Source organism: Bacillus rossius, chromosome 1 (assembly GCF_032445375.1).
Source record: "Bacillus rossius redtenbacheri isolate Brsri chromosome 1, Brsri_v3, whole genome shotgun sequence".
Taxonomy (NCBI): Eukaryota; Metazoa; Arthropoda; class Insecta; order Phasmatodea; family Bacillidae; genus Bacillus; species Bacillus rossius.
Window position 1 is genome coordinate 235,990,517 of NC_086330.1, and position 19,521 is coordinate 236,010,037.

Below are 19,521 nucleotides of genomic sequence, written 5' to 3' on the forward strand. Positions count from 1 at the left end.
TTCTTTATTGTGCAACTGTTGAAATTTCTGCAGGCTCTCTTTTCGTTTCGCACTTTTCTCTAAAAAGTAAAATATGTCTATCAGGATGTCCTCTACTTTTAGTGGCAAACTTGCTACAGCCTTCTCTGCTGCCAAGTTTATTAGGTGACATGAACACCCAATAACTATTATTTCTTCATGATTTTCCTTCAGCAAAGCTGCAACACCATTCTTAGAACCGACCATATTCGGTGCATTGTCAGAACAAAACGAGATACAATTTTTTAGAGGTATATTTTTCATTTTCAGCTTTGAAAGCAACATATTGCCTATGTTCTTGCCAGTCGAATCACTGATTAACTTAGGCACTGAGAGAACCTTACTAACTATTCTACTCTAATCATTATCAAAAAACGTAACTACAATCGGGTACAGCTTTTCATCTGTATCATTACTTCCATCTGTGGCAATGGAAAATGCACTAACCTGCAAACATTTCACAACTTCAGATGTTACATCACACGCCATTTCATTTAAGATACACGTTGCTTTAGTACGACCGCAAGCAAATTTCTTTGCTATTTCAGAGTCCGGGAACATCTTTCTAAATAATGCACCAGCGTGGTCTGCTGCGTTTAATGCAATATTATGTTCATTCAAAAACGAAACAAAGAGACATTCTGCTTTCGTCACTTCCAACCCCGTGTGTGCAGTACTGGTGAAAAAGCTATCAATCTTCTTATTTTCTTCCTCAGAAAGCACGTTTTTCCTATGCTTAGGACACTTAACGTGTGTAGTTATGTCGGACCTACCTCCATGAGCAATACTAAAATCACATCGGCACACTGTGCAAAACACAAAAATTTCTCCTTTTTGCGATTTCAGAATACACGGGAATTCGTTGTTATACGCAGCACGGTAAGTCTGAACATATTTCTTGTTGGCTGGCTTACTCATGGTTCCCACCACGCAAATACACACGAAAAAAACGGTTGCGCAGCACTAAATTGGAACTACGAACAATAGTCAGCCATTTTAAACAAAATATAAGGAACAAGGAACAGACCAAGGAGGTAAGGCTGACGTCACAATTATTGTGGTCCGTTCCTCCGTTTAAGGAAGCACTTTCTCGTTGCGGTAAGTGGAAAACAACCGCAGACCGTTCAGTCCAAACCATATACAAAATACAAATAACTATCTCTTGTTTTGTTTTCATTCCGCCTTCCATCGGTGCGTCGGTAACATGGCCGGTACAGTAAAAGTTGGCAGGTATACATGGCCGTTACAGTGATAAACCACCACGCAAAAATAAATCCGTAAGATATTAAAGACGTCCGTAAAACCGTAAAATAATATTAAAATCCATAAAACTTACGGACAATCCGTAAAAGTTGGCAGGTATGAACGACCATCGAAAATGCCGCAGAACCATGTGGACCAATGGCAAAAAAAATTAAAAAATATCAAGTTGTTAATGTTAGGCCTATAACATATTTTTAATTAAGTTTTAGGATTGCCATTAAATACTAAAGTTTATTGCAAACAAAAATAATATAGTTATTGTTGTAAAACTTTATTACATCAAGCATTGACTTGAAGAATAATTACAATATCTATCATCATGTAGTTTTTAGTAAAATTTTACTTTCCCCTCAATTACACTTTCCTCCGAGTTACACCTTTTTTTTCTGTTTTCCCCTTGAAAAGTGTAATTCAGGGGTTCCACTGTATTTTTAAACAAACATAATAAAAGTGTTGGCAAAACACTATTAATGGTAAATACAGCGTAATACTTAATATATCTCAAAACTTAAGACATACTAGCTGAGTTATTGAGCTTCTTTACTACTTTCACATCTTCATTCACCACTGCATGCAGATGACTGCAGTAACCTTCAAAAGATACAGTGAGCGGAACAGAATTTATTGCAACTAGAGATGATGTATGTACATAGCTAATTGCCAGACCTATGATGTTTTTTGATTAGATATATTTCTTTCAGAGTTATTTATCGAAATTTTAATTTCCACTACATTTCACTGACTTTATAGCTATCTCCCTGACTTTCCCTGACTTTATAGCTATCTCACTGACTTTCCCTGACACCTTTATTTTTCCCTGACTTTCCCTGACTATCCCTGACATTCCAGATTGTAGGAACCCTGCATATAAGCCTTTTCTTTATTATTTTTATGCCAGTGAGAATATACCTGCAACCTTAATGTGTGTCTGGACATTTTTATCACTGTGCTTAATTTTCCAAAATTAAATTAAATAATACCTACATTTAAAGATAATATTCGGAAATTTTTAAAAATATTTTGTACCAACAAAATACACGTGATTTATTGGGGGGGTGGGTGGGGGGGGGGGGGGTGTTAGTCTGAAACCTCACCCCAATCACTAGGGGGGAGGGGGGTTAAAAATTTGCTAAAAAAAACATCACGTGATTAATGGACGACCCCTTACCTACAGGTGCAAAGTGGTTGGGCCAATCATTAGATTCTGTTGAGTGGGGATGGAAAAGTGTGAGTGGCACACTTGTTCCTATGACAACATCCCTTCCTCCAGCTCCAGAACAGCTCCTGAATTTGATATCATGTAACTGTAAAAGTGAATGCAACTACAAATGCAAGTGTGTGCGGGCTGGACTGCAGTGTGGAATTATGTGTGCCAAATGTCGTGGGGCAACATGCACTAATGTTGTTATCAATGATGGTTCTGATGAAGAGGACCTTTAATGGACTGGTTAATTTTTTTGTGTACTTCCAGTAATTGATTTTAGATCAGGTTTAATTTTTTTGCTATGTATTATGCAACAATAATGGATGTTAAATAACTAAGTGTCTTTTACTTCACATCTTATACAAGTTACGATACAACTGAATGAATATTTTTCGCGCAACAGTCGTGATATGCATATATCGGCACTTACGCCCTTATTGAATTAAAAAAGGATGAAGCCGGCATTTGAGAGATGGAGACTTTTTAGGATAATTTTTAACACCCAAAGAAACGTCTGTGACAAATTTAAAACCTACATTATTTTTATTTCTGGTAAAATGCTATAGTCCATGTTAACCTAAATTGCTCAAAAACCCATTGTTGTGCAGTAGTTCTTTGTAATCCTTAATGTCAGTCAATTATTATCGCATACACATGTTTGACCCACTAATTTAAAGCTAATAAAATAACCGAAAACTTTTATAAAGGTATATTTTTGCCTATCAGTGGTGGATTTGATGTAACTGGTTATTGTATAGAACAGTGATACATTTTACTTCCATTAGTTGAGTATAAATTAGGTTATAATTTTTGCAGTGTATAAAGTAATAAAAACGAATGATTAAGGACTAAGGGCCCTTAACTTAAAAATTTTGAATAAATTTTGTTATATTAGAATGAACATTTTTCGCGCAACAGTCGTGATATGCATATTTCGGCACTTACGCCCTTATTGCCTTAAAAAAGTATGAAATCGGCATCTGAGAGATGGGGACTTTTTAGGATCAATTTTTGACACCCAAAGGAACGTCTGTGCCAAATTTCAAAACTACATTATTTTTTTTAGGTTCGCTCGATTTTTCCCCTAAAATGCCTGGTCTATAAGTTTGTGCACAGATTTACACTGATCAACCATACAGATAACAGTGACTGGTATTTTATAATTTCCGCTTTGCATACATTTGGTTGATTTCATATTAAAGAGGACTCTTTGAGGTACTTGAATTAATTTGGTGAATAAAATTATTATTTTATTTTTTTATTTATTTTTTAATTAAAATAGAATAATTATTACACCATCTGGAATCAAACACCAATGAATTACTGATTTATATGTCTGTTTTTAATTAATTGTGTAATATTTCAAGGATTTATTTTTGTCTTTCGGTTCTTTATACAAAATACTTTGTTTTAAAACTACAGTAGAACCCTGTTATAATGAATCTGAAGGGAGTAGTTTATATGTTCACTATAGAAGGGAAACTTTATATCTGGGAAAACTTTTATATTGGCAATACATACTCAAAAGCATAATCTTAACTACACATAGGCCTAAGCCAAGAAAAGAACGAATGAAAATACACAAACCAACAGTTTTATGAGCAAATGCAGATATTATTTTTAATACACTACACATGTACAAACTTTCTATTAATGGTTCTTCGACATCGGCGTATTTTCCTTTTTTCAGGCGTTTAATACTCTGTGACGTATTCGCAGCTTGAGAAAGAAGAGTGTTCAGCTTGTTTAATATTGTACTTAATGTGGATGTTGCAATTCCCAGTTCGGGACAGTGGGGTTGGAGTCTACCTTTTTAATAATGTCCAGTTTATCTCGCACAGATAATGCCTTTCGTTTTTTAACGCGTTTTTCACCCTTTTTTATGTACGTATTTCTTATTGAAGCACATTTGCAGCTTAATAACACGAAATTCTTTTTACCGTCAAAAGTAAATAAACGAAAAATAACGAGTCTGGCGCATCAAAGATCACTACGTATCATTTAGTAACGCAGTTGCTAAAGCTGGAACGAAAATTTCTTACTTTCTATGGAAAAATTTAGTCCACAGAGTTCTATCTAGTGGTAGTCTTACGAACCTTACTCGATCAAAATGTCCGAAACGTGAACGATAAAAATGAGACGTAAAAATATTGAATTTGCTGCTATAATGTAAATACGTATTTGTGTAATTTATGTTTAATTTTGATAACTTATTAAATGTACACGCGTTCGCCCATTCTTTAACTATGCAGGGAAAACTATTTTTTATTTTCACCAAACTGAGCACCATTTCTGGCTACACGTAGCCTACCAAGGCCACTCGATTACGACTTGTTTATAATATGAACAGTGGACAATCGAGTAGCATATTGCGGAGAAAATCGTTTATGTGATCCAGAATAGACGTTTTGTGAAAATACTTGTAATTATATGACAATATTTGAGATAAATGTGCATTATGTAAGCAAAATTTGTTCGTGGTACACGGGAAAACGTATCAACATTGACAAAAGTTGTGCACTATATCCAATAAATTAATACATAACCTCACATAATTTTGCCGGGACCGAGACGGAAATTCACAATAAACGGGAATTCATTATAGGCGGGTTCACTATAAACGGGTTCTACTGTATTTGCGCATCTTTTTGATGAGCATAACCTCCCGCCTTGTCAATGTGCTGGCCCTCCACACAGCAACGGAAACAAAATACAAAAGACTGAGAGAGACAGAATACGCGCGCGACTTGAGACAAGCGATACTATAACGCTCTAGTGTTGGAGACTGTAATCACGAGTGCAGTCTTTTTGAAAGCAGAGCGGTCTGGCGGGGTAGCTTCCAACTACCTCAGTTTGGCTTCCAAAACAAGAAGAATAAATTGTATCCCCTCGCGACTTCTATACATTATATATATTCAATGGTCCCACCTACGTCATACCCCTCCTCGGACCGGCTGCTACCTGCTGATGTTACAGTCCATCGGCCTAGCCACACAGCATGCAGTCTGTTTACTATGTGAATGCTTGGTTTCTTTTTTTGTTTGAAGATACCAATAAATCACTCGTATTTACAAAAGTGCCAACAAGTAAGCACTCGTAATTAATTTAGTATGATTTACGTAGTCAAACTGACGGTGCATTACAAAGTTTCGAAGGTTTCGTATCCGGTACTCGTAAATACGAGGTTCATCTGTATTAATATAAGAGATTTATTTCAATAAATTTCAATTCTAAAAAGATTTTAAAAATCATAAATTTAATGTTTTCTATTATTTGAAACATTATTTAACATGTTCACCCAATTCCTGACTTAGTTGTTTACTAAATGTGTGTGCCATGATTTGCCATTAGTGCATATTAGTAGGCGCAAAGTAAACTAAACCTGAAAGCTTCTGGCTCTTATCTCCAGAGCTGCTGCTGATGGCTGAATACTGGGGTCATCATCTGAGATAAATACGCAATGAAGGAAGCGAATAACTACTAAGGAAAGAGCAAGACATTGTTTGTTGATGCGTTAAATTGTATTTAATGCTAGAAAAGTGCTGTTGCTATTGTGCATACACTGGGGGAAAAAATTTTCCATAAAAAAAAAGCACCACTTTGAATCTATGGCCATGCAACTTAAAAAATCATGTCGAAATTTATCGGTACTGAAATACAGGAATTTGTAAAAATTATCATAAATATTTATGTTCCTTAATACCTATTTCCACAAAAAATGTTTACACTTGCTTTGTAGATGCCATGGTTTAAGTCTCGTGTCATATCCACAGAAACATCCATCTCAACTAGCATGGAGGTTCAATCAGCAGTTGAAAGTTTCTAGCTTTTAGCAAAGACACACACAGCTAAACATTTTCAAAAACACAATTGTTGAGACTTTTTCAGAACTTTTGTAACCCAATAGTCACTCTGTTATGGTTTAATTTTTAGCACAGTTTTGTTTTTTAAACTATACATGAAGATAATGTATTTACCAACAAATAATGCACTCAGATATTTTGTCCCTAGTGATATGGCTTAAATTCTCTCACTTTTACAAAGTAAAATTATTCCCTGACTGACTTTTCCCTATCAACATCATGCTACACATAAAACAACGTTATTGGAAAGTACGCGAGTGGCTCACCTTGTCGGGCGTGTGCACGACTTCTTCACTCAGGTCCGCCACCACAACTTGCCCAGCATCCTCGCGCAGTTTCAGGTTAGACTTCTTGCTCAGCAGATCGTTAATCTTCTCGTTGTAGATCTCAATGTACGAAGCTCTGGAATATCAGTGTACATATGTTTACATGTTTAAAATAATTCTTCCTAGAGTTATTTTTTTTAAATACAGTAGAACCTCACATATCCGACCATGACGGGACCGGGCCATGGTCGGAACGACCAAAAGGTCGGATATCCGTAGGAGCAAAAAAAACGCCTTTCCCAGCTATACAGTTTGTACAGTAATACAACTTTATTTGTAAAAATGTTGCTGTATACATTTCGAACATTTACTGTTGTTAATTATAGATGATAAGATGAATACAATGTAAGCAAACCTTATTTAAAGAATTCAGTAATGTATTTTTGTTTCAGTTTTTTGCCAAACTTGATTTTGCGGAAGTGTACCTCCACTTTTTTTGCCCATAATACGTTACGTTACGTTAAAAAACATAGAACAGTACAAGATTATAGTACGAGCACATTCTACACCAACAATCACGTCTGACCTTACAGTTTGCGTCACTTTTTCAAGTCTGAACAGGCTCACCAACCACGGAGACTAGGTCGGATATCCGGAGGAGTCGGTTGTGGGAAGGTCGGATATGAGGGGTTCTACTGTACCTCTTGCAAGACCCTAGAGCCTGTGTTGCGTCAATTTAACCATTGTAAAGAGTAGTTTAATGTTGTGTTTTCAGTGTTACCCAAATGATAAAAAAAACATTGTGTGCAAGAACTTATTACTTAGCCAAAATACAGTAGAACCCCGATTATCCGTGTTAATGAAGGGGACGAGTGAGTCGGATAAGCGAAAATCGCGGTTAGCCGAGTCATGCTTGCCTCTAAGGTTATTAGCCCACAGACAGCCATCTGTGGACATTCGGAGATTACATATAAATATACACATGCTTTGTGTGCATGTGAGTTGTTGACATAGAAGCGGGCTGCTTAGTGCTGGGCAGCAGTGGTTTTTAAGTCTTTCGTGTGCGGAGACGTGGGCACGCGAGTCGTTTTTGCACCGAGGTGTGTGGCTAGCCGCCCGGCCATTCCGAGGGCCCAAGACAGCTGATAGCTGTCAAGGTCACGCATTATTTTCATCGCTCATAAGCGACGCTGCCACACTTCGCTCATTGCTCTGTTAGAAACACCATCGGGCAGGTTATTGTTTTACAGAACGACTGCCTTTAAAATTCTTTTCGATCTAAGATTTTTCATACCAGTGCATTGAGACTTGATTTCATGGTTTTGAAACGGTGTCTCTGTCTCGTATAATTCACGGTGTTTTTACCCCCCTTTATTTATATGAATTTTAAATGTTAGATTTTTTATTTTTAGCTTGCTGAACGTGAACTTAGTGCAAAAACGGCCTATTATGACATAGGGTTGCAGATGGGTCGGAAATCTTATAACGACCACCTCTCTACAACAACCCTAATCTCGGGAACCATGAGGGATCGTTATATCTATTCTCCGTTCACTCTTAGCTGAGTTTTGAAATAAACAAACACCGTCGTATCACTGCGCCGCGTCAGCAAGTGATAGGCTGAATTTATCTTGCGTGCCAAGCACTAGTTGCAACACACAAACTTCAGTAAAGTCGGTGCTAATAAAATAACGGAGAAGTAATATAACAGGAAAATGGTGCCGTTACCGTTCAGGACACAAAGCAATCAATTTTTAGTTTTTGAATAGTCGATAAAATAGCACCATTACGTAAGACAGCAATATGATAGTGTTACGATTTGGTACTCACCTAATCACTATTTGGCAGTGGTGCTATCCCTTCCAGACTTGAATCAGACCTACCACCACTATCTTCATCACTACTGTCATCACTGTCACCGAGAGGAATAATTTACTGGCCCCTACAGCGTGACTCACATTCACAGTGAGTTAAAGTGGAGCGGTTTGCAAATAAAAACAAAGGAATTCGGTACAAACTTTTACAAAAGTTATCTTAAGAACATTATAAAACTAGATGTTTAGAACTTTGAACACATTTTAAGCATTTTAAGGAAAATATGTTAAGTCTTCTACAGTTTTTTAAAGAAGTCTGTTACTTTTTTCTGTCACGACTTGTTTATTTTTCGTTTGATGTTTAATCTTACTTTTCTTAATGTAAGAATATCTGAGAACTCACTATCGTCTTCCTGTTCCATAAACTGTAAAAGTGTTTCTGTTGACTAACGCAGTTTGCAGATTCACAAGTTTTGCTGGAGTCAAATCTTCCCCGTCGCCCTCATCACTTGAACTGACATCGGCGGCCGCGCATGTGTTCGAACTGACAATGTCGTCATCACTTTTAATTTCATACCCAGCTCAATGTTTTTTATAGTCGAATGAAGCGACTCAGCAAAGTTTTCAGTCTCAATGTCTTCTTTTTCAAAGCCGTGGAAGTTATCAGCTGAACCTTCAATGTCACAATACAACTTCCTCCAAGATCTAACTATGTTTACTTTCGAGACCATTCCCCACGCCTTAACAAGATAAATTACTTCCTTTAGGTTCATGTTTTTCCAAAACTGAACCATTGCCATATCTTCCTCCAGCAGCAAGTTTAAGAGTTCTCGTCAGAAATGCCTCTTTAATGTTACAATTACACATTGATCCATTGGCTCAATGAGCGCAGTCACATTTGGAGGCAAATAGGATACAAAAATGTTACCATCTGCTGATTTCAACTCGTTTTCATTTGCATGAGATGGTGCATTATCTAAGAAAAGCACTGCTTTGACCGGCAAACCTCTTGACTTCAAAAATTCAGAAACATGTGGTACGATTTTGGAATGGAACCACAGTTTAAAAATTTCTCGAGTCATCCAAGCAGATTTATTGTGATAGAAATCAGCTGGAAAATATTTCATTTCCGTGCCCTTAAATGATCGTGGCTGCTTTGCTTTCCCGACACACACTAATTTTAGTTTATCTTCTCCACTAGCATTAGCACAACACATGATTGTGATTCTCTCTTTACTCGATTTGTGGTCAGGCGCAGACTTTTCTGCTGATGCTGCAAGTGTTTTTTACTTGGTAGGCACTTCCAGTTGAAAGCAGTCTCGTCTCCATTATACACTTGGTCCGGAACTAAGTTGTGTCTGTCAATAATCAACTGAAACTCCTTTTTAAATGCGCTTGCCCCTTCGGTATCGCCGCTTAGTTTTTCACCTTCCAAGGACAATCTTTAAATCTTGCCAACCAACCTCGCGATGCACTAAACTCTTCTGTCAGGCCTAGTTTTTTTTTTTAAATTTGCGCCTGCTGTGATAAAATTACGCCACTTAGTGGTACAGCCTCTGACATTTTCTGTTGAAACCATTCAAACAATCAAGCGTCCAAGCTGCTAAATGTGGAATTTCTTATCTCCGCCGGGTTTAATGAAAAGAGGAAGTGAAAGAGCATATATTAAAAGTATTTTCGGATTTTTGACATTTTTTTTCGCAAATACCGCTACACTACATATTTACCCATTTTGTCAGTTCAATAAATACTAACTTAGTTGAAGTGCTACTGAGGTTATATGCTGCTTATAATCATTTTAGTTAGTTAAAATTTATTTTCCCTGATTTTGAGTGTGCTGTAGAAGGGGTCGGCCTATTTTCGAGGTCGGCCTATTTTCGTACCAATACGGTAAATCTATGAACGCTGGCTGCACGCACGTAAGTGTCCCGTTACGCACATTGTCCTGTTTCGAAAGGTCCCGTTACGCTCTTTGCTAACCTGAACCTCCTAGCATTGCGACCAAGTCCGTGGCGTAATTCTGATTTCATGCATTTCAATGTAACATTTTCATTGCTCTTTGCTAACCCGTTCCTCCTAGCATTGCTGCAGAGTTATTGGCGCAAATACATTATTTTTGACTGCATCTTGGTGTTGGGTAAGCATTTTCCTTCACATCATCCTTGAAACACTCCCATTAGTTTCCTACTTTTCCTATCATTGTCCTATCCTTAAAAGAATAACACAGATTGAAGAATTTAAATAGCAATCATGTATAAAAGTTATAGATAAAATAATCTCTTTGTTAAAGTAATAAACATATTTGAATTAATGAGTGCAAATAAAAGCAAATATATCAATTAAATTGTAGATTTCATTTCACTCCTTCTTTGCATCCATACAAAATATTGATAGTTCAATAAAAATTATTCAATTTTATTCATAAAAGTATGCAATCGTTTCATCAATGTTTTGTTATGACATCACGTTAAACTATCGTCCGTAAACCAACTTTACATACAACCAATTTTTTAACTTTCTGTGTATATAAACATGACTGAGTCAAAGTACTTTGCCCAACATACATTTTGCAAAGTATTTTAATATTTACATACATATTGAATCATTGGTTATATGTAACTAAAAAAAATGGACTGGATGGACATAAATCGCGGTTAATCTACTGTAGAAGTATTATTTTTGTATTTATAAAGCCTGTATGTTTTCCAATAGGGATAAATTTATATTTATTTTAAGTAGAATTCAAAATGTAATCTTAATCTTTACGTTTTCTTATATATTTTAAATTTTTTATTCATGAAAATATTTGGCATGACATGGCAAGGATTACATTTTTATAAAGATTTATTCCTTCTAAGTGTTTGATATTTATTAACAAGATAAAGTATACACTAGGAGACAAAAATTAATTCCATAGAGGCAACTACAAATGTCATAATTATTACACCAGTCCAATAATAGTGACTTGAAAGAGATCACAACAAAGCAATAAGGAAACTGTACTGTGAGCTGTAAGTTAGTATATGTACAATCCAAGATGGTCAAATCCGAACACTACCTCAGGAGGAACTGTCGTCCTGGTAAGTCACTGCTAATGGCCTCGAACATCTGTCCAATGGCCAGAGGAATAATTCCAGGCTCGGTCCGGGTTCCCATCATCGTGTGTGTTTTTCCTGGAAGCAAGCAATCAAACAAACTTTATCAGAGTACCCATCAATGGTTATACTTCAGTCAACACCTCACTTGTGGATAATTCACATGTCATTAACAGATTTAAGGAAGTGTTCCCAAAAAAACACAAGCATCAGGAAAAAATATCCTTTTCAGAAAGTTTTTAATGGGCACTAAATTTAAAATAAATCTAATTAATACTAAAATGATTCTTCGCGAATGATATTCCATGCATGTAAGACCCTCGCTGCAGCTCACTGCATCCACCAGCCGCAGGGAGTCCTATGCGATTGTATTAACGGCGCGGGGTTCGCTGGACTGTTGGAGAAATCCGCATGTCTGCGCTAGTGGTACTGTTCAGGTAGCAAGGAGCGCTCGTATCTCCGTCTCTCTCGCGCGTGGGACCTCTCTTTCTATTAGGTTTGGGCATTCCCGGGTAAGATAATCTCCCAAGTCCCGTGACAGAAAGGGGGCGGGCTGCCATGTTTCCAAAATAAAATGTTAGCAGGTAGAGACATTCATGGGAGTGAGGTCATTCATTTCTGCATTTATGTTGTTCGAAGACATCAGCTACCTAACTTACTCATCGCTACTAGACCTGCCAGACTCTGGCTTTCAGTGTGAACCGCAACACTTGTGGAAGAATGTTAAAACGTAAATAAGAAAATGGTGTTGACAAATCGCACAGAAATCAAATATAGTAGCAAAGACACATTAATTTACTAAATTGCTTTTGGTGAGATATTTAAAGATAATGATTTGATTTTACCTAACAGAATACTATTCAAGAAATTAGCCCGTATTTCGATCAAACAAAATTTTAAAATGTTTTATTGAGATACCATAGTTCTTGGAAAGGACTATAGTAAGAATACAGATGCACAGCAGGAATTTTCAAATAATATTTATTTCAGAAATAATGTTTCTGTACATAATTGAACATCTGAAAGTTGTTATATGTTTTGATTAACAAATATCGATAAATCATATGCACATGCTAAAAATATTAGTTTAAAATAAATTTTAAGAAACATAGTTACAGGGAAGTGATTTTTTTTTGTGATGGCATACCGTCCATTTACGCTTAACTGAACACTTTATAAAATTAACCCTTAGAAAACATCTCTGCCCAAAACTGTAATGTAATATTGTATAGTAAACATCCGATTTAGTTGGCAAATTTTTCCTAGGCCCTTTATAATCATGAAGGTCTTGTCGTCACAAATATTTCTGTGAGAAACTCTGCTGATTGATAAACTTACTTTATCTCCCATGTTTTTGTTGCAACCCTTCATCCAACATAAATAAAATATTTGTTTCCTATCTATAAATTTACCAGATAACCAAGTTTAGCCTAATTAATTACTTTCCTAACACATTTGGAAGTAATACTTCAATAATTCATACCCGACACATACACAAACATTCATATGTACATGCATACATATAAACAAACATATATACACCTGTGTGTACAAAATTCCACTCTTCAAATTATTTGAATGAAGGCCTACTGTAACCTATACACATGTTTATAAATATTAACGTACTACAGATATATAAATAACATACTATAAATATTAATGTACACTCATATCCTATATGAATACAATCATGAGTTCATTAGAATTTTTTACTTTCAGATGACTATTAAATTAATGATGAATATCATTATGATGAAAAAGAAGATGGTGATGATATCCTTAGCTGAATTGTGAGCTTGGTAACATCAGTTAAAGGCGTGGTTGGAAACCGCAAAAACACCTAAGGTGACACGTGAATGAAAGGATGTAACACCAAATCTCAATCGAAACATCTTCAAATCAGGCAGTAAGCAAGCTGGGATGTTCTAACCACATACCAAACGACTGGCAGGGTTGGCACGTTTAAAACAATATGTTCACAATTGTTTAAAACAATACACACTGAATAAAACAAGTTTAAAACACAATGTTTAAAACATTCTGTTCTAAACATGTTTTTTTATATGTATTTTAAAACAAGTTTTATTTCTTACGAAAACGAAAACTGCAGATTGACATTTTCATCACAAGCATCACTGTCTCATTGTAAGTCACCAATTGTGATAAATATCCAGACTAGGATGAGAAGTTTTGAAGTGAAACACATTCCTCACGTAAACATAAAATACCAGCACTGCTTGGGGTCAAACCAGTCACACCTTTTAGGGTCACAGTTCCACTAAGTTCATCTAACCTAATTAAAATTTGTTTTTGTTAGTTAAGTGCACGGAAAACAGTTACAAGTTTGGCAGCCTTCTCTGTTCCTAGCCGGTTCCTTACAGTACTATGTACAAACCCGAATGTGGAGAAAAGACGTTCAGTACCAGCTGACGAAGCCACTGCACTGTGTAACTGATGTGCCAGGTTCAGAGTTGCATGATGAGTACTTTTCTCCAAAGCCATCCACCATACTAGAGGTTTAATCTCTTTTAGTGTTACAGGACTGAATAAGTACTCCTTGAAAGGTGAACTTTTTGCCTTGTACTTAATAATATCCGGCATGGCATCTGGGTGGTATGTTAAAGCATACTCCATTGCAGAGTTAAGTTGCTCCTCACTCAATCTCTCCCCTCGAAAACGTCATCTATGAGGTTAGCTAGGAGATGGGCATCAGTCACAGCTAAGTTAAATCGCTTCATAAAGCAATTTAGTTCATTGGAGTAACAATCATTATCATTTTTTAAAAAATCCTGTAGATCAAGCCAAACTTCAACTGCTTCACCAATGGCGCAATCATCACGTTGCACCTTATCTTAAGAGACTGAAAGAGTTTTGAGTTTTTTAAGGTAGTCTTGTGAATTTTGTTTCAATCCAATATTACTCACTTTCGCACTTATGTTTGGTTCGATGGCACTTCGATTTTCAGAGCAGACTTTGGCAATGATGTGCCAATTGTTCAAATAAGACTCTATGCAATCAGCTGAAGAATTCCAGCGAACATCCGTAGGGAGAGCGAGAGCTGTTCCACCAGCCAGTTTGTACTTAGCAGCTGCAAAGTGGGTGTTTCTGAAATACTTTGCTATTTGCTTAACATGTTCCATAATGCTGTCTACTTGCAAGTCATGTGCTAGTAAATTGAGGAGATGAGCTGAGCAACCGTACGTTATAACATCTCCTATGTCTTTTCTTGCCAGCTCCTCCCTCATTTTTGCCATGTTGGCAGCATTATCAGTAACGAAACTTCAAACTCGGCAGCCATACTGTTGACAGTTTTTAATTGATTTTTCTGCTATCTGTAACAGGTACTCATAAGTATGACTGTTATCTTCAGTGTCAATGGTTTCAGTTAAATGAGTGCATTGGTCCAGCACATCACGGACACACACACAATTGGATTATTGTGCACATTGCTCCAACCATCCAGAGCCATGCACACAGATTTTCCGAATAGTTTTTTCTTTACCTCCATCCATTTCTCAGAGTAAATTTCATCTAGAAGTTCATTTGAAACTTGCCTTCGGTTAGGGGGTTTGTAGCCAGGGCGAAGAAGTTGAACCATTTTTACAAACTCAGGATGTTCGACATGCCTGAATGCTGAGTTTGTACCGAATATGAAGCGAGCTATTTGCAAATCTAGTTGTTTTTTAATGTTTACTGTGGTGCGTATGGTAAACCTATCCATCAAGGTAGTAGATCCATGTGGTACATGTGTAGAGGAAGAAGCCCGAGATCCTTCAGTTGAATCCTCTTCACTACTTACTGTTGAGAAAGACACATTACTTTCTAAACTTGATAAAATAGAACTTTTGCGACCAAGTGCTGATGTTCTCTCTCTATCTGTAACAAACATAAAGTACCCCATTGTTGTAGTTTTCGCTTTTCGTACCCTATCAAAAAGGGTAGAGAGTGGGAGCGGGAGTGGTTTACAGTGGGGGCAAATATTCAAATGTTGAATTGTCAGAATACTGTGTGGGGTTAGGGACAATGTTGATACCAATGTGCATAGCCATAAAAAATAACTTGCTACCTATCAACATAGCATAGTTTTTGTTCCATATCCAATCAGTTTTCTCATGGACCAACTTCTGTTTGTTTAAGTTGGCTAGTATGTGACATACATTATTTTTAGAGGTTGCTGTTAGTTGGGATTGTAGCAATTTCTATTTGTATAATAAGGATTTATCACTTTACTGTCACTGGTATGGTTACTGTTATTTCGATTGTAACATGTCCTTGAACAAAACAAGCAGCTGTCAATATGTGCCTGCCCAGTTGGGATTAAATTTTTTTATTAATAAAAAGTGTCATTTTGTAAATTTTATGCTACACCTACTCAAAATTGCCAAGGCAACATTTAATTTATAATGTAGCCTACATTAAACAAAAGTTTAAAATACTTATTGTTATTAGCATACATGATATCCTGTTCATTTACTATATGAAATTTTTGTGCTCTGACAAAACTCTCACATCTGTATCACTGATCACAGTCCGACACTGTGACACACAAGACTGAATGTAATGTGTATTTTTGAAAACAATTTTTTTAATAATTTGGCTATGGTAGTATGGTACATTAAAATGTTTTTAAAAATTAATTTTCTCACATAAAATTCCACTGCAACTCAACATGACCTCAATTTGGATTGTTTTTAATTAATATTATTATTAAACCTGGATAGTAGCTGGCTTCGGTAACTTTCATTGCTATGAAAACTTAAAAGTGTTAAGTGATAGTATGACCATAAACAGCAAAAAAAAAAAGTAAAACTGTTTATGAGAAAATCAACACTTAATTTTCGTACTACACATAACCTATACAATTCTTACGTATACTATAATTAAAAAACTTTCTTACCGAGCTGAGCCTGAGATGGTCCAGGTTGATGGAAGCATGAAAGAGAGCTTGCGGGGGACTGCTCGTCAGTACTACTGGTACTGGTAGACAAAATACAAAGGTCCATTTCTTCTTCTTCTTCTTCTTGTCTCATTAAGTTGGTGTTATTTTCCAGGGCACTGTTTCTGTGGGTAGGTCTACATTTTGTTTCAATATGTTGTTTCATTCTAGCAACTAGTCCAACCATGTCTTCTTTACACAACTTACATTTTGCCCTAATAGTTTTACCAGTACTTCTTGTTTCAATAAAATGTTGCCATATTGGATCCTTTCTTCTACCAGTTGAACTCATTATTACACTATGTCATATACTACTTCTTTTATTTTCACACTTTTTGACACTATGAGATAATAAAATGTATCACTCACTACTAGTTTAGTCATGCACTAACTGGCACATAAACAAATACAAACAAACCAGACATCTCAACTGTCAACAATATGGACAAAAAAATTCCCTGCATTACAGTTACCACATTCCCCTCTTAATCAGGGTTCCTACAGTCAGGCAAAACCGGGCGAAGTCAGGGAATTCCATATTCAAAAATGTGTAGCAATATACCTTACACCTGATGGGACTTCTGCTCAAACAATATGTGCAAAACATATTGTGGTGGTTTTGTTTAAAATAATATTAAAAACAAAAAAAAGTTTAAAAATAAAAAACTCTTTAAAACATGACAAACTGTTTAAAACAAAAAAAAACAGTTTAAAACAATAAAAAACATGTTTTTTGATTTTTTTTTTTTAAACTGTTTTTTTCCCAACCCTGACTGGACAACCATACATACACATACGTACTCATGCTACATTACACACACAATATATGCATGAGAACATATTTTTAAACATATATATATACACACATATATATACATATATATACATATACATATATATACATATACATATATATACATATACATATATACATATATATATATACAAATATACATATATATATATACAAATATACATATATATATATATACATATATATACATTTTCATTAAGCTGTTGTAAAATTGTACTAATAGCAAGCAAAAATTTATTTCACCCATACTGTAAATAAAATACACTTTCTGAAATTATTCCCGGACTTGATGGCCCGATTCTACCGAACTAATTGATGAATCTGGCTGGATTTCTTCCAAACCACCTGCATTTTCACGCAACAATCGCTGAGCAGCTTGGTATTGTTTTATTGCTTATGACATGTTTCTTTTAGTTTTTAAATATTGTTTACCATTCCTTAATTTCTGGGGAGACATTGTTGCAAGAAAAATCAGTGAATGTAAAATGGTACAATTAATTTCCCAAGACTGACAAAGCCAGCATCTAAAACCAGCACTTGTATGTATTAAACTCGCCACCCACGTATTGGCAATTGTTCACCACGCAAACGCGACAGTCAGGTAGGCGAAGCAAGCCCAGATCGGAGGGGGCAGCTGAGGTCCCGCAACCCTGTGGCTGGCAGCCAGGTTGTTTACCTGCTCGCTCGAGGGGGGGGGGGGGGGGGGGGGGTGAGGTTGGAAAGCTAATGCTCAGCCAGACTTCACGGCACCAAGTGAGTAGCGGGTTGCATCTGATATTTTTTGGAATTCCATTCGCCAAGAAAACATGCATTCACCTCTTGATTTGGATCTGTATTACTATTAAGAATATCACACTTTTTATTATTTTCTATAAAAGTGTATGGTTGTATGTATTTCAAGTTTATATTGATTTTTATTTTAAGTGAATTATTGCAGTGTTTACATTAAAGTGAAATTAGCTGATTTTATGACCGTGCAAAAATACTACTTGTCAATTTTAAATTTTTTTAAATTATGTCATTAAATAGTTCACGTATATGACTTGCACTATATCAAGGGTTAGGTGAGTAAATTACCTGTAAGTATTTTACAGGTAATTTGCATGTAAAATATGTAATGTAAAAAACAATTTTCTTCATGGTGTAATTAACTAGCATTAAAATTAATAGTTTGAGACAAAAAAAAGAACATTACTTCAATTATTATTTCTGTTAAGGTTTTACATACTAAACAACACATTTAGTGCAAATTGAATTCAGTCATTCATATACAAACACAACTTAGTTATACTTATACATGTACTGTACTCTTCAGACATATATTTCACTATCTACACATACTATGGTACATGATTGTTTAAATTATGTTAATCAGTTTTAAATGTGTTTATGAAAAGGTGTTTTTTTTTTCACCTTTAACTTTTACTTGTTTGATCAGCGTTATGCTATGCTAAATCTCTTTCCTTGATATGATAATACAGAATTTTTCACTACACCTCACACTATGCAGGAAATAACAGTTATTTCTGAATAACTTCTGATGGACTATTTTAAGTTTGTAAACACAACACAATAATGATAAGTAATAAGTTACTTGAATACAAAATATCTTCTTTGACAAGCATTAATGAGCTGGCTTACAGAATCTAAGAGCGTAATTGTATCATTTACTTGTGAAAGAATATTCATCAAATAAAAGACATTTCACGTGTGGTGAAATTTTGGCTAATTCATCGCTAGCTGCCACTTTATGAATTGCTGTAATGTTGCTATTCAGAGAAGCACAGGCAACTCGTTGAGAGAACCAGCGAGTGTCCACTGCAAGACAAACTCTAGAACCACTCAAAGACCAAAGTTGGCACTGCTGATCTGGATGTTTGAATGTTTTCAGAACTTCATTTACCTTTGAAGACACGTTTTTTGGTAGAAGGTCCTTAGCTAACAGATTTGCAGTGTGAGAGTTACAGGCAGAATTCCATAATTGATGGCATCTGCTCATTTTAACCATGTTGCTGGCATTATCAGACACAGTACAATATATATGTGTGTTATACAGTGTCTTGGCTTTTTCAGATTGCTCTTCTACAATTTCACAGTTTGTTTCCTGTCTCTGACTCACCTGAAAGATCAAAAGCCTCCAAAAACAAACTTTTTGGTTTTTCAGTACTTGCATTGACATTGTGTAGCATTGTAACAACATTTTTAGTATTATTGGCATCATTTTTCCACCCATCAATGAGTAAAACAG

The 19,521-nt window shown here is 35.8% G+C and overlaps 1 protein-coding gene across 1 annotated transcript in view; it reads right to left on the reverse strand.

Annotated features, from left to right (window-relative positions):
• Positions 1-19,521, reverse strand: part of LOC134546216 (centromere-associated protein E-like) — a 207,207-nt gene that overhangs the window by 115,910 nt on the left and 71,776 nt on the right. Inside the window, exons 3-4 of the mRNA XM_063388840.1 lie at positions 11,487-11,601; positions 6,615-6,750 (exon numbers count right to left, since the gene is read on the reverse strand). Of these exons, the coding sequence (XP_063244910.1) occupies positions 6,615-6,750; positions 11,487-11,601 (251 nt within the window). The remainder of the gene's footprint in view (positions 1-6,614; positions 6,751-11,486; positions 11,602-19,521) is intronic.